Source organism: Macaca mulatta, chromosome 5 (genome assembly GCF_049350105.2).
Source record: "Macaca mulatta isolate MMU2019108-1 chromosome 5, T2T-MMU8v2.0, whole genome shotgun sequence".
NCBI classification, from domain to species: Eukaryota; Metazoa; Chordata; class Mammalia; order Primates; family Cercopithecidae; genus Macaca; species Macaca mulatta.
The window spans coordinates 64,920,919-64,946,531 of NC_133410.1; the positions used below are offsets into that span (position 1 = coordinate 64,920,919).

Here is a 25,613-nt window from a genome sequence, read left to right on the forward strand (position 1 = left end):
GGCTCTCTTCCTGCTTCTGCTCTCTTGCTGATGCATGCTGCTGACACAAGTGGCTTTGCGTCTTGGGACTGCACCTGAGAGGAGGAGTTACTCATCCCTTCAAGCTTTCAGGCCTCAAGGAGAATCTTTCATCCTTGTCTATTTGGTTATAGAATAAAGGAAAAAGGGGTGACTTTCTCAATAACTACTTCAGGCATGACATAGGGGTTGGCATGGGCACCTTGGGAAAAGAAAATCTTAATTTTGGGGGTATTCTTGAGAAACTGGTTGGTATCCAGCATGTCGTTGTAGCAGGAGCACCGTCTGGATTGTCTGGTTACACGTCTGTGCCTGCAAGACAGTTAGGTTGAGAGGACAAGGAGATGTCAACAGGGAGAGGCATGACCTCATTTGCTGCTTCATAAATGAAAGACCATGACTGGATTAAGGAGGGGAGGTTACTCCTGAGTGGCTCAGAGTCTGATAAGGGTGGAGGCCCCAAGACGAATGTTTGATCATACATGATTTCAAAGAGACTATAAAAAGAGGGTGCTTTTGCTGTTGTGCAAAGTCTCATGAGGGCAAAAGGGAGATTTTTTTTTTTTTGTCCAGGACTGGCAGGTTTCTAGAGCCAGCTTTTTGAGTTGGGCTTTAAGGACAGAGTTAATTTTTTCAACCTTGCCTGAAGATTGAGGCCTGTAGGGTGTGTGGAGAACTTACTTTATTCTTAAGGATGTAAAAATGCCTTGGGAAATTTGACTGATGAAGGCAGGACCACTATCGGACTGGATGGATGTTGGGAGTCTGAAACGGGAAATTGTATACATGATGAGTTTATGTGATGATATTTGCACCTTCTGAAGTTGTTGGGAATGCTTCTACCTAACCGGAGAAAGTACGGACAAGGACTAGAAGATAGCGGAGTCATTTATCATGCGGCATATGAGTGAAGTCTACTTGCCAATCTTCCCCAGGTATCTGGCCCTGGGCTTGGTGGGTAGGAAAAGGCAGAGGCTGCAGGGAGTCCTGGGGTTACACTGAGGGGTAGATAGAGCAGGACTGGATAATTTCTTGAACGTGGCTGGAATGGTGAGAACAAGTGAGAATAGGGTGGAGAAGTTGCAAGAGAGGCTGGTAACCAACATGGAAAGTATTGTGGAGGCTTTGGAGATGAGGAAGGCTTTGAGAGTAAGGAAGAACAAGCACCCTTCCTTGACATAACAAGATCCTTGCTTTTGAAGGTTTTGGGCTCAGAAGTCTTCTTTTTCTTCTGAGGAGTGAAGAGGAGAGAACAAGGACAGGGATAGCAACCGGCCTTTGCAAGGTTGTAGGGCTACTTGTTTGTCTACCTGATCTGCTAGGGCATTTCCATCCAATTTAGGATTGTCTGGGGTGTGGTGGCCCCTGCGAGGAATGATGGCAACTTTCTGGGGGAGCTTGGCAGCTTGAAGGAGCTCGCTGATGAGAGAGCCACTTATGACAGGAGTATTATTTACAGTTAGGAAACCTTGTTTTTTCCAGATGGATGATTATGAGTGCACTACGTGGAATGTATAATGAGAATTTGAATGTATTGATCTGTTTTCTGGATGTTACAGTGAGAGCTCAAGTGAGGGCAATGAGTTCAGCTTTTTGGGGGGTGGTGCCTAGGAGGAGCGGATTGGCTTCAATAGTGTTGAGGGGGGCGGTGACACTATAGCATAGCCAGCATGTCGGTGTCCTTGATGTAGGAAGGAGCTGCCATCTACAAACTAAGTAAAGGAGGCATCTGGAAGGGATTGGTCTGTTAGGTTTGGAAAAGGTATAAGAAAGGTTTGAACAGTATTCACACAGAAGAGTGTGAATAAGAGTTTTGGGCGGTTGTAACTTCAGGTAAGAGCATGGCTGGGTTTCGATGGGAGCTGGTTAGCATGGTGATGTGGGGAGTTTCTATGAATAGAGCATACAGTTAGAGGAGATATGGGGCAGAGAAAAGACTTAGTACACTGCAGTGAGCTAACATGTCTTTGATGTTATGCGTTGAATAAACTGTTAGGTTGGCATGAAGAGATAGTTTTAGGCTTTTAACAGAGAGGACAGCAGCTGCCACCAATGCTCAGAGCCAGGTAGGCCATCTGATAACTGTGGCTTCAAGCTGTTTAGGGAGGTAGTAGGCAACAACCTTGGGGAGTGGGTCCCTGAGACTAGGTTAGAACACCTAGTGCAACTCCATGCCATTCATCAGTATAGAGGGAGAAAGGTTTAGTGAGGTCTGGGAGAGTGAGGATGGGGGATGAGATAAGAGCCTTTTGGAGTACATGGAAAGGTTGGATAATAGGCTGTGCAGGTTTTAAAGGCTCATGGAGAGGGCTTTTAGCAGCTTGGTATAACGGTTTGGCAAGTAGATCAAAGGAGGAAACCCAGAGCCTAAAATATTTCACTAATCCTGGAAAAGAGATAATTTCTTGCTTAGTTTGCAGAGGTGGGAGGGACTGGAGGAGGGATATGTGGTCTGTTGTGAGACCTTGGGTTCAGCGGGTAAGAGCTAGGCCTAGATAGGTGACTAGGGGGGTGCATATTTGTGCTTTCTTAGGGGAGACCTGATACCTCCGTTCTGCCAAGAAGATTAAAAGAGAGATAGTATGTATGGGTGTTGCAGTTTCTTTGAGAGGGGCTACACAGGAGCAGATTATTAACATATTAAAGGAGAGAGGACGATTTTAGGGATAAAGTACCGAAGTCACTAGCAAAGGCTTGCCCAAAAAGATGGGAGCTGTCTCTAAAACCTTGAGATAGTACACACCAGGTGCGCTGACATGAAAGGTGGTTGTCGGAGCTTTCCCACGTAAAGGCAAAGAAGTTCTGGTAATCAGGGTGTAAAGGAATTGCAAAAAGGCATCCTTTAGGTTTAGAACAGAAAAATGAGTGGCATTGGAGGGAATTGTGGAAAGTAAAGTATATGGGTTAGGAACTACTGGGCTTACTGGGAGTAGAGCTTGGTTAATGAGACTGAGGTCCTGGATTAAGTGATAAGTTCCATCTGGTATTTTAACGGGTAGAACTGGTGTGTTAAAAGGAGAGTTTGTTGGGCTGAATAGGTGACTGGTGAGGAGGAGAGAAATGATATGCTTTAGGCCTTTGAGAGTTGCTTGGGGGATGGGATACTGCTTCTGTGATAGGAACTGAGTGGACTTCTTAAGGGTGGTGTGGATGGGAGTGTGGTGTTCTGTGACTGAGGGTGTAGAAGTATCTCAAAAAGTGGGGTTAACTACAGATGGGGGATAAGGAAAAGTTGAATGTTTTAGGGTGGGAAGTCGGAGGAGTAGAAAAAAGTTAGAAGACTTGGAGGGGTCTGGGTTGATGTGTTGGGTACTATGGGGAATGTGGAAGTGGAGAGCAGTGTGGAGTTTTGAAAAGTTGTCTCTGCCTAGGAGCATAGTTGGGCATGAGGGCAAGACTAAGAAAGAGTGACCGAAGGAAAAGTTGTGCAAGGAGCAGAAAAGTGGAGGGGGGGCTTGGAGTTTGGAGACTTGTCCATTGATTCCCACAACAGAGACTTGGGAGGACTGGCTGGGTCCTGAAAATTTAGGTAAAACAGAATAAGTTGCCCTGATATTAATTTTCAAAAAACATACTGGCCTACCTGCCACCATCAGGGTTACCCTTGGCTCAGATGAAGCAATGGTAGTTGCTGGGGCGTCTGTTCCAGGTCACTGTCCGTCTTCAGCAGCAAGGACGATGAGATCGGAGAAGGAGGTTTTGGCCGGCTGGGGCAGGCAAGGGGGCGGTCCTTGCTGGGGCTCCTCACAGTCTGACTTCCAGTGGGGTCCTCTGCAGAGGGGGCACGGCCTGGTGGGCTTACCTGGGTTTGGGCATTGCCCAGACCAGTGGCCTTCATTGCCGCACTTGATAATAGGCACTAGGTGGAGGTGGATTGCTAGGAGGCCTCTGTGTGGAGCTGCAGCCCCATGGGCCTACAGGGCCCCTGATGGTGGAGGCAAGCATTTGAAACTGTCCTTTTTTTCTCTCTCTCTTTTACTTTCCTCATCACAACTATTAAAGGCTTTGAAGGCTAAATTAAGAAGGTTTCATTGTGGGGTTTGAGAGCCGTAGTCAAGCTTCTGAAGCTTGCGCCAAATGTCAGGGGTAGATTGGTTGAGGAAGCAAAGGTTTAAAATAGTGGTTCCTTTGGGGCTGACTGGGTCTAGGTTGGTATATTTTCTCATGACTTCAGTTAAACAGAAGAGAAAAAGGGTTGGGTTTTTGTCAGCACCTTCGGTGATTTCTGAAAGTTTTTCATAGTCTACGACTTTATGAGAACCCTTTTTGAGTCCTGAAAGGAGACACACAATCATGTGGTCTTGATGGCAGTGTCCAGAGGCCCTGTCTTGACAATCCTGGTGGGATTCCTGGTTCAGGACTGCCTCTGTGCCAGTAGGCTGGGCAGGAGCTTGGTGATGAATTGTATTAGCATACACCTGAGCTAGGGTCCAAATATGGACCCGGTCTTCTGGGGTGAGGGTGAAAGAGAGGATAAGTAGAGGTCGTGCCAGGTTAGTTCATAAGACTGTATAAGGTACTGAAACTCCCTAATATAAGAGGTAAGGTCTTCTGAAAATGAACTGAGTCTTTTGTTAATTTGAGAGAGATCAGTGAGGAAGAAGGGAACATGAATTCTAACAATACCTTCAGTTCCTGCTACTTCCTGAAGTGGGGAACCTAGCACCAGCGCTGAAGTATGGGTGGTGCATGGGCCAAAGATGGTGCCTACGCTGGTGTGGGCAGGAGAGAAGGAAGAAGCCAGAAGGGGTTCCTGCTGAGGGTTTGAAGGGGAAAGGGGGGTTGAGTTGATAGGCAGTGGAGGACAGATAGGGATGTAAGGTGACTTGATGGGTTTACGGGCTTCAGGAGAGGGCAGTGAGGAAGGAGAATGAGTACAAGCAATGCTAGAGTTGTCCTGAGGAGAGGACGGTGTAGGAAAAGAAGTGGCTAATTTTGGAGGTGATGTCAGCTGGGAAGATGATGGCTGAGAAGACAACGAGGAAGCTTGGGGAGTTCATGAAGATGGTAGAGATGGAGGGGTAGGGGCTGGGAGGGGTGGACAGCAGTCAGCTGGATCCAATGAGGAAAAGAGGTAGGGTCAGGAGGAGAAAGGTGATGAGGGAGATGAGAATGGAGAAGGATTTGAACAGGTAAGCAAGAATTGCAGAGGTCAGTTTGTGATCTGAGTGCAAAAAGTCCTGGACACAAGGAATTTCTCTCCATTTTTTCCAGTGGCTGGCAATAACTGCTTAAGTCAGTTGAAATTGTAAAGTAGAATGATCTATTTGTGGGCCATCTGGACTCGTTATCTAATCTAATTCACAGTCTGACCAGGCTTTATTGTATAAAAAAGATAAGGCACTTAGGGCGGACGTCTTGCCTGAGGTCTAAAGTTTGCAGATTTTTTATAAGGCAACCTGGAAGGCTGTTTTTTGGAATGGAGGACCAGGAGTTTTCCATATCAAAGAGTAGGCTCAGGAGAACAGGGAAAAGGAGACCGTCCTGGACAGCTGGAAGGAGACGATAAAAGGAGTTATCATCACCGCTGCCTTTTTGGTTCCCGGAAAGGGATCAAATGGCTTAGTGGCATCCCCCTAAGACCAGATGATCAGTGAGTGCCTGGCACGTGCTGGAACCTTGTTGGATCAATGCTGGATTTTTGGACCAGAGAAACTAAGAGAGGCCATGCAGATTTTCCCCTGTTAACTGGGCTCCCAGGGAAACTTACCAGTAGGCGAGATCAGTGACCAATGTGCATGCACAGAGAGGTAACTGGAGGCTGAGGAGCTTCCTTTGTCTGGTTGCTGTGGCCTGCTCTCTGGGGAGAATGGGTAGGTCTGCGAGCAACACAGACCTGAGACCCTCCCGGGTTTTCCCACCAGATGTAAGGTTCTTGAATCGATTTGAACCCCCAGAGTGCACCAACAGACAACATGCGGCTGTGTGGAGCAATATGCAGCTTTAATGAGTGCCTGGGTGCAGGTGGGCTCAGGCCTAAAATGGCATCAGTCCCAAGTGAGTATGGGACAGGGGTTTTACAGTCCTCTGTAAACAGTAAGTGTCCCACTCCAACGTGATTACTATGTAGTACCTGGACAGCCTCTTTCTTGATCTTCAGGGGTACATGTCTTCCAGCCAGGGTAAGTGTCTTCTGGCCGGCTCCCTTCCTGCTTCTATCTTGCTGACACATGCTGCTGATGCAAGTGGTTTTGTGTCTCGGGACTGGGCCTAAGAAGGGAGGAGTTACTCATCCCTTCAGGCTTTCAGGCTCTGAGGAGAATCCTTGAACCCCCTGCTCCACTGGTCACCCTCATGATGGATTCCTGCGGCGTCAGGCAGGAATGAGCCACTTGGGTATCCAGAGAGCTCCTAGTGGCTTTCTGCTACTTCCTCTACCCCTGTAGTTTGCTTGGCTTGGTTCTCTAACTTGACTCAGCTCCAGGTAAAGTCAGGAACTTCTCCCACAAACAGACCTTCAGCTTCTCCAGTGGGGATGCGTATTCGGGAGAGGGGGCTATCCCTTTGACACTTCCATTGTTGGGGCACTCACAGTATTTAGTATGTCTCCCAGGGCCTGCAGGAGCAGTACACTTACTGCAGAGGGTCTGTGGGTCCTCTCAGAATTGCTGGTCTGTTCTTGCAGTTGATCTGCAGCTAAAATTCACAGTGCAAGCCTCCACATGCTGCTCTGTCTAGAGCTGAAATTTCATCCCATCGGCCATGTTCCCTGGAAAATCCTCATTTATTTTTTGAAAGGTAGAGAAAATGCTAATCTATAGAGATAGAAATTAGATTAGTGGTTGCCTAGGGTAGGATGGATGCAAAATTTCAGAGTGGGGGGTTAAAGGCTATTGTATATAATTTTTTGGAGGTAATACTGATTGTTTTAGTGGATGTAAAATTCTGTGAATATACTAGGAAACACTGAACTGTACACACTAATTGGTGAATCATATGGTATATGAATTATATATCAACAAAGTTTTAGAAGACATTCCTTGTACCATGATATTAAAAATGCTGTTGGTGTTGTATAATTACTTCATCTCTCTGCGTGCAGGGCATTGAAGTCGCAGGAGCCTCTCATTTGCCACTGTTCTTAACAGCATTATAAAATAATTACATAAGAGAGATTACTTACATATTACATATGCTGGGTCATAAAAGTTATTGTTTGACTAGAGTAGTTGTAAACACAAAAGAACACCTAACATACTAAAATAAATATGAGGTCATCTATCTTTTGTTTGTCTCCTTGGCATGCACCTATTCAGACTGTTAATATTATGTGTTTATTTTTAACTTTAGCAGTTATATTTTAACTTGATTGATTTATCCTCAGATTTAAGTATGAGAAATGACAGAAAGAAACAGCAACTGGAAAAGAAGGATTGCATGAGACCAGGATGTCTCTGAAATGGACGTCAGTCTTTCTGCTGTTACAACTCAGTTGTTATTTTAGCTCTGGGAGTTGTGGAAAGGTGCTGGTGTGGCCCACAGAATACAGCCATTGGATAAATATGAAGACAATCCTGGAAGAGCTTGTTCGGAGACGTCATGAGGTGACTGTGTTGACATCCTCGGCTTCTACTTTTGTCAATGACAGTAAATCATCTGCTATTAAATTTGAAGTTTATCCTACATCTTTAACTAAAAATGATATGGAAGATTCTCTTATGAAACTGCTAGATATTTGGACATATAGTATTTCAAACAGTACATTTTTGTCGTATTTTTCCAAACTACAAGAATTGTGTTGGGAATATTATTACTATAGTGAAAAGCTCTGTAAAGATGCAGTTTTGAACAAGAAACTTATGACAAAACTAAAAGAGACAAAGTTTGATGTCATTCTGGCAGATGCCCTTAATCCCTGTGGGGAGCTACTGGCTGAGCTATTTAACATACCCTTTGTGTACAGCCTCCGCTTCACTGTTGGCTACACATTTGAGAAGAATGGTGGAGGATTTCTGTTCCCTCCTTCCTATGTACCTGTTGTTATGTCAGAATTAAGTGATCAAATGACTTTCACAGAGAGGATAAAAAATATGATACATAAGCTTTATTTTGACTTTTGGTTTCAAATACATGATATAAAGAAGTGGGACCAGTTTTACAGCGAAGTTCTAGGTAAGTCATGTGTCCAATTAGTGCTTATTAAGTCCTAACTTTTCTGTGCCTTTGAAGGTGAGCTTATACAAATACTATGTCAGAAGATAGTGTTTTTAAGGGAAATTACAAATTGCAAATGTAAGATGATCTATCAATCTCAAAAATATTATAGAATGTTGACCTTATAGAATCAATTAGAACCCTGGGACCATCACTACTACAGGACACCCAAAGAATCATAAACCTTCAATGTAAAGCGCTTATGATTTCATCACATATCATTTTGCTATACATTTTTTCATCTTTAAAAAAAAGTCAATAGATACCTCAAAAAAATCTTCCTGAAGGCAGACATATAAATTTAGTATTTACACATATTTCTAGAAGAATTAGCAATGCAGGATTGAGGAATTTGTTTCTCTTTGAGTACCTCAGTTTTCTCATTTAGAAATTAAAATTTTTTCACATAACAAGAATTCCTTCACAGTTGAGAAATATAGTGACTCTACTCCAGAAACAGAAGCCTAAAACTTGAGATTTCTAATGTTTATACATTCCTTCACTAACAGCTTGACAATTATTTCTTTCAAAATCTGAAATCTTGTTGAAAGCGAACATCTAAGTTTCAATCTGTATTTTATTAAACTGCATCTCTCCATCAAACAAAATATAGGCCAAGTTAAGGAAGAGCACATATCTCTGTGTCGATAAATTCTGAAAAATTTTTAGTTCTCATTTGTAAATATATTTATTTTAAAAATCTAATTATAGTAAGATCTTAAGATGAACCAAGATGTAGTAGTATGAAGATTTCAGTGTTACTCTAAAAAATCTCATGGTTTACTTGGAGAACCAAGGATCAAGGAACTAGCTTAATAAATTGTAGAGACTAGAGTACTTCCTGGAAAGCTGTTTTCATGGGTAAGATTAATTAATTGTGGAACTGAAAGAGTTATCTAAATGTATATTTGTTACTATTGCAGCTTCAGAAAGAAGACAAATGTGTATTTAAGTTCATAGTGGCTACATTAGTCCATTCTCACAGTGCTATAGAGAAATACCTGAGACTGGGTAATTTATAAAGAAAAGAAGTTTAATAGATTCATGGTTCCACATGGCTGGGATGCCTCAGGAAACTGAGAATCATGGCGAAAGGCTAAGGGGAAGCAAGCTTGGATCTTCTCACTTAGCGGCAAGAGAGAGAGGTGCAAGCAGGGGAAATGCCAGACACTTATAAAACTATCAGATCTCATGAGAACTCATTCAATATCATGAAAACAACATGGAGGAATTCACCCCATTATCCCATCAGCTGCCATTTGGTCCCTCCCTGGACACATGGGAATTTGGGGATTATAATTCAAGATGAGAGGATATTTGCATGGGGACAGCCAAACCATATTAATGACTTATTTTAATAATTATTTATGATTGTGAATATACTGATGTTACATTAAAGATGTAAAATATACTGATGTTACATTAAAGATGTAAGAAGATTCAGAGATCTTCTTACAGATCTCTGAATACTTTGCCTTCCTTGTATATGCATATGAGCAACATATGCAATACATAAAAATTAAATTATGACTATATATAAATGTATGTATATATATTTTATCAATGCACAGACATTTTATATATCTTTTGGTGTGTCATTCCAAGTCCTTTCAGGAAAATACCTGCATATTCAAATAACAATTCTTGTGTTAGCTACCTTTTGTTTTGTTTTGTTTTTTCCATTAGGAAGACCCACTACATTATTTGAGACAATGAGGAAAGCTGAAATGTGGCTCATTCGAACCTATTGGGATTTTGAATTTCCTCGCCCATTCTTACCAAATGTTGATTTTGTTGGAGGACTTCACTGTAAACCAGCCAAACCCCTGCCTAAGGTAATGTATTCCTGTTTGATTTGTTTGCTTGACATTTTCAGAAGGAATGGCAGGATATTTTTCATTCAGACTGTTTAACTCAGAGTGAGGGGGAATATGGGAGGCCAAAAAAAAAGGACTGGCCATTAGAAAATTATATATCTGTACACTATCACAAGTATGTGAATGTTATTATCATTAAAGACTGAAGAGGATTACTAGGGAGATTTTGAAAAAAGGGTTGGTTAAAAATGCCTATAGGCATTTCCTTTATGATATATTCACATGAAACTGTACAGAGAATAAATCATGATGGTAAGATTCAATATTAGTAGCAAATATTCACTTAAAAATCTCTGGAAATAATTCAAATATCTTATATTAAGAAATGGTTAAAAACTTACACAATGTGCATGCCATGCTATCACAATCCTTCTTTCAAAAAAATGTTTAATTACACTGTCAACCATAGTACAGGTATAGTTGGAAACTAAGAAACAAAATGATGAGTAGAACAAGATCACAACTTTTTGTAAGATGAAAAGGCATATGCAATGAGATTAAAATTTTCTAAATAAGCATCATGTATGTACATTGAGTTATATAAATAGAATTAAAACTATAATGAAATGGTACTCATTTTAAGTTGGTGATATCTCTAGACAGAGATATGGGTAAAATTATTTTCTTTTTCTAAATTTTCACACTTTTACAAGACTACTTACATTGATCTTCTTTTACCATTACTTTCCTAAAGACATCACAGAATGAGATCAGTGCTAATCTGTCTATAAACAGATATTTTATTATTTCAATACTGGGTGGATGAAGAAGGCTTTTGCAGTGAATGAGACAAAACATTGAACTCAAGTTACATTAAATGTGCTACAGGCAACTGCAATTACACTGAGTTCCTGGATGCCTAGAGAATTATCTCTAATAGCCATACATTGACTCTCCAATTAAAACTGATGTCAGGCCTGGTGCAGTGGCTTACGTCTGTAATCCCAGCACTTTGGGAGGCCAAGGTGGGTGGATCACAAGGTCAGGAGTTCAAGACCAGCCTGGCCAAGATGGTGAAACATGCCTCTACTAAAGACAGAAAAATTAGCCAGTTGTGGTGGTAGGTGTCTTTAATCCCAGCTACTCAGGAAGATGAAGCAGGAGAATTGCTTGAACCCAGAAGGCAGAGGTTGCAGTGAGCCAAGATTGCATCATTGCACTCCAGCTTGAATGACAGAGCAAGACTCCATCTCAAAAAAAAAAAAAAAAAAAAAAAAGATGTCATAAAGTTAAATTACATTTTTCAAAAATACCAATATTTGGTCTGCACTGACATACTTTAAAATTGCTTTTTTTTATTATTTGTAAACAGTTTTATAAAGAAATTTACCCCAATGATTAGGACCAGAAAGTATATTTGTTATGATAGAAGGGGTTGGTCATTATTTTACTGAGAAAAAAAGAATTTAGAACAAAAGGGACAACAGCAACAAGAAGATGGGTATACAATTTTGATATGATATCCAGGAAATGTATGGGTCTACATTTCTTTTCCTCTCTCTCTCTCTCTCTCTTTGTGTGTGTGTGTGTGTGTGAGAGAGAGAGAGAGAATACACTGAGCGATGTGGAATTAGAATGGATTTAAGTTTAAAAACAGGAACACATCAGGAAACACAAGTCAGAATAATTCTCAATCATTTCTAAGCAAACACATATTCACCAGGAGCTTCATATAGTGTGAGGGAGCTACTCTACAGGGTGAGTAGGTCTCCACTGGAGAAAGGCCTGGTGACCTCTCCCACTGTGATGCAACTGCGCCCTGTGAGACACAGCAAAGTGATGATGAGGGTCCCTCACATTCAGTTACCAATCAGCACATCAATTTCACAGTGTAATATCAGGAAAAAAGATGTCAGAGTTATACCTAAACAATGACCTGAGAAATAAGATCACTCAATTATGTAACTATATAGTATATAATACTGTATTATAAATGGAATTCTCAGAACTATTTCCCAGAAATTCCAAACCACAATACCAGACTGCTGAATGTCAGTGATTCTTATACTTCAGCTTCTAAGGTTTTTTTGTTGGGGGGGGGTCAGGGGTAGTGAGTGGTAGTAGGGTAAGTCTAAGAAACTCTAACTTTAAGTGAAATATTAAGGGTTACAGAGCTAAAGAAGCTAAAGAAACGTAGATATAAAGTCATTCTTATTGTAACTAACTTTTCCTCATTGCTCATAGTCATGTAATGGCTCCAATGACTCCTAACTAAAAGAACTGAACAGAAAAAATAAAATAAAATAAAACTGTACCAAATAAACACAAGAGATTTAGTAGAACTACAAAAAAAAAAAAAAATACAATTAAAGCCAAGTAAAGCCACCTTCCAATAACCTATGTTAGTAATTATAATATTATAAATAAAGAGTCTGGGTGTAATATTTTCTAGCATTATCTCCTCCTACTGCAGTGTCACAGCTTTGTTTCATTCTTCCCTACACACACATACATACATGCATATGCAAACATATTTACACAAATTTGCATAAAAGTTTCCATATATGTTATATTAGACATCTTTCAAAGAAACTGGATGATTGGGTCAGTTTAAAAAAATTACTCCAATAGCTTCTGACTTTCTCTACTTAGATGTTTGTAACAATCCTGTCAATAGTGTTTTCTGTGCTGTTGCTCTTTTCTGATAGAACAAATTCTTTCTTCACAGGAAATGGAAGAGTTTGTCCAGAGCTCTGGAGAAAATGGTGTTGTGGTGTTTTCTCTGGGGTCGATGATCAGTAACATGTCAGAAGAAAGGGCCAACATGATTGCATCAGCCCTTGCCCAGATCCCTCAAAAGGTTAGATAAAGTGCCTTAATTGTGGGTGGCTCCTAAATGAATCTGTTAACTCTTCAAGAGTCTATTACAGAAATGTTCTGCCTGAAAATTTAACTGCTATGATAGTTCTAATTATCTCAGACATCTGCTCAAAACAAAAACATATATAGTTCTAATTATCTCAGACATCTGTTCAAAACAAAAACATATACGGAAGATCTTAAAATCATAAAGAGAGGGATTTTGGTTGATAATAATGTTGGCATTAATATTGTGATCAGAAGGAAATATATTTAAGAGTTGCTAGTGAAGTTTGGTATTATCATGGTATTGTAGGCATGTACATAGAAATCACTAAATTCTGCCCTGTTATTTGCTCCCTCTGGTTTACAGGATTTTAGAAGGTACTGTATATACTGTAGATATTATCAAAAAGCAGTTACATTTTAATAAGCTACTCTAGATCACAATAACAATAAGCAGGTATTGAAAAAAGTTTGAAATGCATCATACATCTTCGGCTTACCAAGCAATCTGGCTGCTTTTACTTCCCATGCATTGGAATAGGTCTATTTAGTGTTCTGTTCAGGGTGCCACTCAGTGAAAGAATGTCCTAGTCAGACAAACCACTACTCTGGAGGTACCCACCTAGCCAAGTAGATTTAGAGAAAAAGAAAAACTTGTCTGATCTGCTGGCTTGGGTGCTGCTAATGTCTTAAGCAGAAAAATGTAATGGAAAGAATGGAGATAGAATCCTGCTTTTAGGGGAGAATGTGTGCATTATTAAATGGGCCCAACAAAGACTATGCTCTAAGAATCAGATTAGTACCTTCTCCAGATTGAGGAAGGAGCAGGAAATATAAATAAACATGGTAGGAACTTATTTTCTAATCTATAGGATATACCTGCAATCTTTGTGTATTTTCAATTTACGCTTTAGTTTCTTATCTCACATAGCCCTCTCTGATTGACCTATGGAAGTTTTTGCTGAAAACACAGTTATTTTAACACTCCCATATCAAATACAAGGTCAACATTTGTAAATTCTACTCCGGTTTATAAAGACTGCTTGGGAATTCTGAAATCAGTACCTTAGTTTGGTACTAGTCACGGTAATGACTGGCTATAACTGATAATATATCAGTGCCATCGATGTTATCCAGGGCATAATCTAAGTGTGAATGATCAGTTAAGCTAAATGTAACAAAATACAATTTTATACATTTTCAGCGTCTGTATTGTTAATCACGAATTATCAATGGGCTCCTTTTTCCTACACTGTTAGCATTTACAAAAGTAGCAATACTGATAATAGTCTGAATTTGTGTAAAATGCTGCCAATTGAAATTTTTCTTGAAAGTAGCACTTGATAATTAGCAAATTAAAAGAAATTACACATACTACATATGTAGCATTGATTTATTTCTCACCATAGGCTCAGTTTAAAGATTTAGTCTTTTGTAATCAATGATGTCAAATTTATAAAATAACTTATGATTAGTAGAAAAGTGGATATAAGTAAATTCTTCTCATATCACTCAAAAATTAATAAATTTATATTAAATTTGGAAGATTACAGCTAGTATGAAGTATGTAAAATAAAGGTATAGATTATTACTAATTTGCTACTTTTTTTACTAGAATTAAGACTGTCTAAAAATTCTTAAATATTTGAATATTTCATTGATAATCTTGTGAACCCCAAATATCTGAGACAGGTCTCAATAAATTTAGAAAGTTTATTTTGCCAACTTAAAGCAGGGAGGAGGAATTCCTTTGAGTTTCTGATTAGCCTTTCCAAAGGAGGCAATCAGATATGCATTTATCTCAGTGAGCAGAGGGATGACTTTGAATAGAATGGGAGGCAGTGATTAGCTTAGTGACTCAGGGGCCCCAAGGCTTATTTTCCTTTTATATTTCCCCCCTTTTAAAAAAAAAAAAAAATCTTTTAGAGAAAGCATTTTAGAAGAAAATAAGTCTCTGAAGTAAGGTTTTCATCTGATGTCTAATGGCAAGGATGATTTATTCCTAGACAAGCAGGTTCTGAGTTATTAGGAAAGTTCATTTTTAGTAGGTTGTGAAGTCTCATGTCCTATGAAGACAAAATAAAGGAAGGAAGGGAGAAAAACAAAAACAAACAGAGGAACAATTCTATAAAATTAATATAGGCCACATTACTCTGAAGCCCATAAATCAGTAGGCAGGTATGAAAGTGGATTATGTATGTAAATTGGTTGCTGTCATTTTCTTCTGAAGTTTAGGTTGTCTAGCTTGATTTGTAGGGCTTTATGAAAGCATGGCTTAGTTTACAGTGACTCCAAATTAGGAAAGATGGTGAGAGGGGGAGGAAAAAAATCTGAAGACACTATCTTGAAGACTTGTAGCCATGAAAAATTAGAATGCAGTCCAAACTGTAGACAATTCTGTATTAAAAATTGAAAAAAACATTAGGCAAGACTAGAATCTAACAACAGGTGTACTGTAATTTTGGAAACGTAATTTTTCTCTCTTCAGTTTCCCAATTTGACTAAAGACTAAAGACAAACCATGGTAGAACTGATTTGCTTTATTATACTTGGCTGATTATTTGTATATAGAGGAGGAAGAATAATTTTTTATTTACATAGGCTTTTAACGTGGCTTTGATGGAACTTTGTCTTATAGAAAGAATCCCAGATAGGACTTTTTTAAAGCTGAGACAAGCCATAGATTTGTACCATCAAATACCTATGGGTTGGGTGAATTCCTATACTCTTGGGGTTTCAAAATAAACTTGAAGCTCCTGGGCCTGTCAGAAAGTTACATTCTTTGCTTACCACAGGTAAGGAACCCTTATAGATGAAGGTATGAGGCCAGTTTTCCCAAGAGGCTTTTGTTGGCTCCATAAGTCAAGTTTGATTCCCTAAAGGAAAGCACACCATTCCAGTGAAAGCCTTGGTAAAATAACCAGTTTCTCCAATTGTGTTTTGTTATAAATGAAAATAGATGAAAATAGATAATTATTGCACTTATGCAAATAACTGTATTGACAAAAGTAAAAAATACTCACAAATAGTTTCCAAATTCTGAAGAAATCAGGTAGAGGGAAGCAAATATGTTCTAAATTTTGTTCATAGGAGTATATTAAATTGCTAAAAGCTGTTAATAGCTCAAAAAAAAGATTCCTTGCTGACTCTAAAATACAAAGAAAGCACTTTGGGAGGCCGAGACGGGTGGATCACGAGGTCAGGAGATCGAGACCATCCTGGCGAACATGGTGAAACCCTGTCTCTACTAAAAAATACAAAAAACTAGCCGGGCGAGGTGGCCAGCGCCTGTAGTCCCAGCTACTCAGGAGGCTGAGGCAGGAGAAGAGTGTGGAAAAAAAAAAAAAAAAAAAAAAAAAAAAAAAAAAAACGAAACAAAGGATCAGCAATGTTTTAAGCAAAGTCAAAAAGATTACTTGTTTTCTATTAGTTCAGTCCATGTAAGTTAATTCCTGTTCTGCTTCATATTCATGAATATTTTAGTTCTCCATGAGTCCTGAAAATTTTTCTTCTATTCTAATGTCACAACCTCCAAAATTATAAAAACTTTTATTCAAGAGCACCTGTTAGAATTTTATAGCTGATTATAAAACGACCTTCTAAAGAGGACCAAAGTGAGACAACAATTGTCAGTGGATGACAAAATTTTAGAGCAGCCTCAGTCAAAGACATAATGGACAAGGAAATTTGTTACCTCTGTGGCACACACTAATTTAACATAACAAATATAATTATTACTGATAATGTACACACTAAGTCATATCAGAATTATAGAAGTTTCCCATAATTTTGGAAGACATACCAGCAACATATTTATATAAATATAGCTCAAAAAGACCAAACACCATTTCATATTTGACAATGTTTCCTATAGGATTTTTATACCATATAAGCCAAATTATGTCATTTTTGGACTTTAGGGAAACTAATAACTTACAGGATTACTTAGATCAGAAAAAAACATAATTTATAATTTGATTTTGGAAAATTTGTCAAATATCAAAGGTTTAAAACACTTGATATCACAGGTAAAAGAAATCATTCATTTGACTAAAGTGGTAACTCACGGATTTCAAAAAAAGACAAAAATCTTCATCTTTTGAGAGAGGAGACTCAATTTTCCAAACAATAAGCCCTAATAAAACAGCATGAAGTCAAATAAGTTTGTTTTTCAAACTTTTATGAACAATCTATAAAATTATAATATTGACCATAAGATATAACTTTCCTGAGCCTTTCATAACCTTTATAATCTTTATTAAGAAGTCAGTTTATTCTTCAAGAAAACCTTGTTAATCTGACATGGGGGCCCATATGTTGGTCATGCATTAGTGTGCCTTTGATGTTTATGATTAATTTATAGATAAACTGAACTTATTTTATCACTCAGTATCAGTTCTTGCAATCTCACACACCCACCTCTTCTATGATAGTCCCTGGACCTTGAGGAGTTGAATAGCTTTTAGAAAACACTGTTAGCATTATGCCACAACAAACAGAACTTGAGGAAAAAAACTTATATCAGTTGAAAATTAGTTGAAGAAGAGTGTTACTATTTCACGCCCTTCAAAAGGGGACAGAAAACCAAAAACAGTGAGATGCAATAAAAGTTAAACTTTGGCTTAAAAAAAATAAAATCTCTTATAATATTTTAAGAGTAAATCAATCCCTTAAGAAAATTTTATTATCCTAACCAATTATTTAGTCATAGTGCTTTTATTTACATCAAGCCCAATCTGTAGAAAGACCATTAATTATAGACAACTTGATCATACAAAAGTTTTTTAAATCTTCTTATTGTGACTTACACAGATCATTCATGATATGCTTGGACTTTCTGGTTTGTCCTGAACATCCTTCTTTCTTATACAACTGATAATTTTATTCTAGAACTAAATTTACCATACAAGATTCTTGCTCATATAAAATTATTTCTCTTCAAGCATTTTACAAAGAAAAAAAAGCTTTTTACTTTTATAATTTTCTTTACATCTCTCTTATTTCCTGCTTCCTTTTTTACCTTGTTTTATATATAACTTTTAAATAAGCTTTGATTTAGACAACACTTCTTCACCTTTTTTAAAAAATACACACTATTTTTTAGAAAGAATGTTTTCCTACCAATTTTTTTTGAAAAATACCCAAACAATGAAATATCTATTATTTAATTTAATATAACTTTAGATTCTAAATTATGAGTTTGTCTACAAGTATTTATCCCATCATATTTACCTAATTACTTTATTTAGTCATTTACCTAGATTATTTATGAAACCTGTGATACTCATCATTTAAATTTATGGAATTGCCATTGCAAAATTATAACTGAGACAATGAAAAATATCTGACCTAACTAACTCCATCTTGCTTTTGACCTCCCAGCTGTCCATGTTCATTTCTGGATGTGGGCCAAACTAACTTAGGGAGGAACTTAGTTTATAGTTTAGCTTTGAAATAAAAAATGATAACAGTCTTTTCCCAAAACAAACCTTACTGCCTGTGGACTAGATTGCTTAAGGCTGCAAGATTAGAAGTTGTGATAATCTAACTTAATTCAATATGTAGCTATTTTCATTAAACCAATTATTAATGTCTTATTTATTAAAAATTAGACAAAGATCATTCTGCTTTGAGATTGGTTACAGTTTTGTAACCCCTATGTCAAATTTTGACAACTTAAAGTATTTGGCAAGAATAAGTATGAAATTGCTTGATTAATAAATGCAAACAAAAATGTATGCTGGCAGTTCTTAAGATATTTCTGGTATTATATAATTGTAAAGTTATCTTATTTATAAAAGATTGTATTTAAGTTACATAAACTTGAAAAAGCATTTGACTAGTCTTTCTTTCTGGCAAAGTATTTAATTCAAGCACTTTTATTTTCTTAAGCCAATTAGAGCTCTTTTATATATTTTCAGTAGTAAAACATTGTGTACAAAACACATAAATACATAGATGTATTAAGCATGCCAACAGAAGTACATCTTATAGATATATAAAAACTACTTTTTGCCATATTAAACTTTCAAATTCTTGATAACCTGTTTCAATAGGTAATCTGTATGAATACTTGATCACCATAGGCAGTTGTAAGCTAAATAGTCTTACATTTGCATATTAAAAGAAACCCTTCAGGTGAAAATCAAAAAACAAAATTTACATCATAAGGTACAGAGAGAAAAAAATTGGTGTGCTAGAAGGAAAATCAAATAGATTTACTTGCCAATTAAACATAAGTTATAGAAAGTATAATGGCCTTTTAAATATATGCAAACACATATACACACACATACACAAAAGATTCTATGGCTTTTACTTCAGAACTTTAGCCATGAGATAAAAAAAAATTCACCAGCTTGCAGACAAAAGCCTGTTGAATCCAAACAGTGGTTTTTATCTTAATAGAAAAATAAAAGCAAATTTAAAGCAAGAAGAAAAGAAAATTTTTTTAAAAGAGAGAATTTAGGAACTCTATAGTTTGCAGGACAACTTTAGGGTTCTTAGTGTATATGTGCACAAAGACCATATTACCTTCATTTTACATAAACTCTGCCAAGTACAGGTGTCATAAAACCTACCGAGAGATATCAGGAGGTCATTCTTCTTGCTTTCTCCTCATTCTTAGATTGTTTCCCACTTTTTTTCTTAAAAGGAGGAACTGAGCTGTGGCCTAGGGTTTACATGTGGTGAATCAATGTGTGTTTCTTGTGGGCAGTACTCCACAGTGTGTCACCACTGAGTTGTTTCCACCCTCTTACATGTCTCATTTTCTCTCTCCAGAGGTCTATGATCTCTGAGAGGGCTCAAAATTTGGGGTGATCCACCCTAATATGTGTTTCCTGGACTAGCCTTTTTTTAAAAAGTTAATTTTTGTTGGGGATTTCTCTGCAGGGTCCCTCCATGTCATAGGGGGTCAACCCCCAGACACTCCCACAAGGCCCTCATTCACTTAGGAGTGACATATGACTGGGAGGAGCAAATGCCCTTTCTCTTTGGAGTGAGAAAACTCAGTCTCTCAATTGCCTATGTAAACCACAGTTCAGTTTCTCACGCAAATCCACACAGACAAGCCAAATTGAGATTAATTTTGGGAATAAAAACAATAGAGGAGACCCTTTACAATGCATCTCCTAACTAGAATTAGGATTCTTAAACAACAACTTCCTAGGAGGAAAAAATAACATAACAACGGTCAATACCACTTCCTGTAAACTGTACTCAACCACTCCCTACTTTGTAACTCTCATCTGCCATTACACATACCAAAGCAAAATCCTCTCACAGTACCAGGTAATCTGTGGTAATCTCAAAGCCAAAGAGATCAGGTCATTCAACATAGGAAAACAGAGCTTCGGACCTCAGCAAAAATCTGCCCACAACTCTTGAAACTCCACAAAGAAAACAGAACACCCCCAAAGGGGTGAGTGGTGCTTTTGTTCTGAATTCTTTAAAAGAGTTCAAGTCATTAGAAGCCTTCTCTAGATTTTTGGTACTGCAAATGGCAAAAGGCAAAAGGAAGTATAGGGTGGAAGAAAAGTAAACAAAAGAACATTTTTTTTTTAAGATAGGAAGCAAACACAGAAACCAAACACATGGTTTTTAGGTTTTGTTTTGTTTTGTTTTGTTTTCTCTTTTGCATCTGCATAGAATTTTAGCCAAATTAGACAGGCTTTGTTACCCACAATTTGGAATTCTCACTCAAATTTGATCAAGTCAAGTAAAGTTCATCAAATCTGACGGGAGAAATACTGGAATGTACAAAAACATACTCTCAAAAATGTGATCACTAAGCACTGTAATGTTAAGGAGAAATTAAGACCGGCTAGTTGTTAAACATTAACCCAGACAAACCCCAATTCAGCTATTTACCTAAGGATGGGTTTCAGGCTAAAACTGCCCTTTGCCATCCTAGAAGCAGGAAAGAAACCTCAAACTCATCCTCCCTCCTGGGAGGCAGCTCAAACTCCATAGAGTTACCTGCCTTCCATTGTCATGGAAACAGGAAATCTTTCCTTTCTTGTAGGAAGCAAGTAAAACTCCAAAAAAAAAAAAAAAAAAAAAAAAAAAAAAAAAAAGGAGTTATACAGCAAAATAAATTTTAGATCTTGATTGAATTTTGGGGTATCCGGGATTCTCTGGAGGGGTTGCTCCCAGACCTTAGTCAATTGTCTTATTTTTTTTGAGCCATAAAGTTAGCTCAGGCTGGTACCAAGCACTGATAGGACACTTGTCAAAGGTCAGGGAACCTCCACTCACAATGTCTTCATGGTTACCAAAATGTGAACCCTGAATATCTGAGACAGGTCTCAGTTAATTTAGAAAGTTTATTTTGCCAAGGTTGAAAATGTGCACCCATGACATAGCCTTAGGAAGTCCTGATGACATGTGTCCAAGGTGGTGCAGTGACAGTTTGGTTTTATGCATTTTAGGGATATATAAGACATCAATCAACATATAAGATGAACAGTTGTTTGGTCCAGAAATGGGGGACAACTAGAAGCAAAGGCAGAGCAACTTGAAGCAAGGAAGGGGTTTCCAGGTCATAGGTAGATAAGAGACAAATGGTTGACTTCCTCTGAGTTTCTGATTAGCCTCTCCAATGAGGCAATTAGATATGCATTTATCTCAGTGAGCGGAGCGGTGACTTTGAATAGAATGGGAGGTAGGTTTGCCCTTAGCAGCTTAACTTTATTCTTTAGCATAGATTTTGGAACACCAAGATGTATTTTATTTTCCTTTCACAATCTCATGTGTCTAGCTATTATGTTGGAAACGCCATTATTTCTTTATATACCAATTTGATTATAAAAGTAAAGACATTAAATGTGGTTATTCAACTTACCTCAGAATTTTAGTAGTTCTCATTACTTGACATCAGTTCTTATTTTTTCATCTTTTATATGGGCTAACTGATTATTAATCTCTTCAGAATTCTGACACATGCTATATTTTTAGAGTTCTATTCATTTAACAAGATATTCTCCTTACCCTAATAGGTTCTATGGAAATTTGATGGCAAGAAGCCAAATACTTTAGGCTCCAATACTCGACTGTACAAGTGGTTACCCCAGAATGACCTTCTTGGTAAGACTTTGGAGAACAAATACTGAATATATTAGTAACAGTCAATTAGAGTGATAATAGTTCAACATAAAACAAACATATTTAACATTTATTATCAGAAAACTAAAAAAAAAAAAAATCAAATTTAACTACTTTATATTTATTTTCCAGTCTTAGTATAAAAAGAATACACTATAGTAGTTGGCATTTTATTACATACACTCACATTCTTTACAGTCAGAATAAAAATCTCTTTATTCAGGTGTAATTACCTCTCACAGGTTTTAAATAACGTCCTGGATTTTCTGTCTGTCTCCTATTTCTACAGCTTTACATCTGTTCTTTCCCCTACTGCAGGGTTATTTCAACAGGCACTGAAAAATAACAGACACTCTTCTATTACCAGTGCCTCTATTTTCTATGGGAATAAATCACCAATCTTTATCATAAAGTGATAACACATTTCATGATGATGTGTAACCGGTCCTTCCTCAGCACTACCTCCAGCCTGCTGCCTACTACTCTGCTGCCTTTAAAAAAAATTAAATATTTTAAATATTTTAGGTATTTAAATATTTTTAAATACACAAATGTGACTGCATTTTTATAACACTTAAGAGACCATGTTCTTTTATACCCAATCTTATACTTTTCTTTTTTGCACATTTAAATTTTTTAGTTAAGAATATGCTTTTTCATTTTGTTCACCTGGCAATCTTTTAAATTTATATTTCCACTGTGAAGACACACACACCACGACCTTTTCATGTAGCATTCACTTACCTTTCCAGCAGAAGTAGGTGCTGCTTCCTCTGAAATTTGAAAACAATTTCAATGCAGTTTTGTGGGTAGAATGTTACCTAGGGAATACTGTTGCTTAAAGTTCCTTATATTGTGCATTTCTTATTGAATTCCTGTGACTTACAATTAATATTTTTGTTAAAATTCATCCACTTTTAGGTCATCCCAAAACCAAAGCTTTTATAACTCACGGTGGAACCAATGGCATCTATGAGGCGATCTACCATGGGATCCCTATGGTGGGCATTCCCTTGTTTGCGGATCAACATGATAACATTGTTCACATGAAAGTCAAGGGAGCAGCCCTCAGTGTGGACATCAGGACCATGTCAAGTAGAGATTTGCTCAACGCATTGAAGTCAGTCATTAATGAGCCTATGTGAGTATTACAATTTTGTGACCAGGTGGTATTTATAAATTATTTTGTCAATAGTGAATATGAGTTTTAACCTTTTTTTAAGAGACTAATTTTGAAGGGATTGAAGTGATTTAACCAATGTAAAATCTGCTCTTATTTTCCACCAGACAGTTATTTCAAAGTTACATTTCAACCCCATAGATTTAATGGGTCACCAATGACTGCAATGAATTATAAAATAAAAATAATTAAAGATATGTAGACAATTATTTTAAATATTTTTAATGACAGAATACACAATAAAAAGAAATAATGTAACTAGAGAAATATGATAAAATATTTCAATTAAATACCTAAAATTTCTGAAAGTATGAATCTATTCTTTCTCAAAAATTTCTTTTTATTATTACCATTCTTTTAAAAAATTTGATAGTGAATTATAATGTGCATAGCATAACATTCACTAAAATTTAAAATCTAAATACATTTAGTGTGTTTACATAGTTACAAAGCCACAACCCTAAAGAAACATTTTTATGAACTCATACATGATCTCATAATGCATGAAGTTGCTCCCAATAAACCTCTAGTCCTAGAAAACTACCAACTTACTTTGTTTCTCAATAGGTTATTCTCTTCACATATTTTATATAAATGAAATCATACAATTTATGGTGTTCTGTAAATGATTTATTTCACTTAGCATAATCATTTTTAGTTTTATTTATGTTGTTGGATGTATCAGAACTCATTCATTTTTATTTCTATATAATATTCTTTGATATGTTTATACCAAAATTACCCATTTATCAGGTCATAGACATTTTAGGTCTTTCCAATTTTGGCACTTATGACCATTGTTATACATATTTTCTGTGTAAAAATATATTTTTACTTCTTTTGAGGAGACACTAGGAGTGGAATTGCTGAGGCGTATGGGAATTTGTTGTTCATGAAGAACTGCTAAACTGTTTTTCAAAGTATTTGCATCATTTTTCATTACCACCAGCTAGATATGAGGGCTCTAATTTCTTCACACTCTCCCCACACTTGTTATCACCTGTCTTTCTATTACAGCCATTCTAGTGTGTATAAAGTGGTCTCTCATTATAGTTTTCACTTGCATTTCCTTATGGCTGAAGATGTTAACCATCTTTTCATGTGCTTACTGGCCATTCACACATATTCCTTAGATAAATTTCTGTCTTAATCTTGTGAACATTTCATCATTTTTCTATTTATCTTATTATGGATTCCTAAGAATTATTTATATTTTATAGATACAATCCCTTATCAAATATATGATTTTCAAATATTTTCTTCCACTATGGACAGATAGATTTTTTTACTTTTTGGAAGATGTCTTTTGAAACACAAAGGTTTTAATATTGATGAAATAAATATGTAATACTTAATTTATCCATAATCCTAAGGAAATAATATGGAAAATGCTATTCCTAGACCAGCTGCCATCAGTTCAGAGTCTACTAGTCCTACAAATAATATTATTATGTAAGGTGGTACCAGCTAAGGAAATACATTAAAAACACTTTACCAAAAAATTAGTAAGACGAGAAATGATTTAAAATACTTCAAAAACAGTTAAAAAGCAAAGAAACATAAAACAGGTTAATGACAGAAAACCAAACATCATATGTTCTCACTCATAGGTGGGAATTGAACAGTGAGAACACTTGGACACAGGAAGGGGAACATCACACACTGAGGCCTGTCATGGGGTGGGGGGGGAGGCGAGGGATAGCATTAGGACATATACCTAATATAAATGATGAGTTAACAGGTGCAGCACATCAACATGGCACATGAATACATATATAACAAACCTGCACATTGTGCACATGTACCCTAGAACTTAAAGTATAATTTTTAAAAAAGTTAGAAAATAAAATATGTGTATAGAATAAGATGGTGGATTTAAATGTGAACTAGGGCAATCAGGCAAGAGAAAGAAATAAAGGGTATTCAAATAGGAATAGAGGAAGTTAAATTGTCTCTGTTTGCAGATGACATAATTCTATATTTAGAAAACCCTTTCATCTCAGTTCCAAAATTACTTAAGCTGATAAGCAACTTCAGCAAACCCTCAGGATACAAAAATCAATATGCAAAAATCACAGGAATTCCTGTGCACCAATAATACACAAGCAGAGAGCCAAATCATGAACAAATTCCCATTCACAATTGCAACAGAGAGAATAAAATACCTGGGAATATGCCTAACAAAGGACGTGAAGGTCTTCTTCAAGGAAAAATAGAAATCACTGTTGAAGGAATTCAGAGAGGACACAAACAAATGGAAAAACATTCCATCCTCATGGATGAAAAGAATCAATATTGTAAAAATGGCCATGCTGCCCAAGGTAATTTATATATTCAAAGCTATTCCCATCAAATTACCATTGACATTTCTCACAGAATTAGAAAAAAAAAAAAAAAACTACTTTAAATTTGATATATCCAAAAAAGAGCCAGTATATCCAAAACAATCCTAAGCAAAAAGAACAAAGCTGGAG

At 37.0% G+C, this 25,613-nt stretch overlaps 1 protein-coding gene across 5 annotated transcripts in view; it reads left to right on the forward strand.

Annotated features, from left to right (window-relative positions):
- LOC710412 (UDP-glucuronosyltransferase 2B20) overlaps nt 1-25,613 on the forward strand; it is a 32,795-nt gene that overhangs the window by 250 nt on the left and 6,932 nt on the right. For 2 of the 5 annotated variants that reach the window (XM_078003515.1, XM_028848544.2), the window contains exons 2-6: nt 7,343-8,130; nt 9,859-10,007; nt 12,718-12,849; nt 21,854-21,941; nt 22,881-23,100. In XM_078003515.1, coding sequence (XP_077859641.1) covers nt 7,407-8,130; nt 9,859-10,007; nt 12,718-12,849; nt 21,854-21,941; nt 22,881-23,100 — 1,313 coding nt within the window. In that variant the 5' untranslated portion in view covers nt 7,343-7,406. Of the gene's footprint in view, nt 1-460; nt 954-1,606; nt 1,852-5,965; nt 6,055-7,342; nt 8,131-9,858; nt 10,008-12,717; nt 12,850-21,853; nt 21,942-22,880; nt 23,101-25,613 lie in introns of those variants that run through there. The other 3 variants (XM_078003514.1, XM_028848545.2, XM_078003516.1) reach the window with 3 other exon arrangements.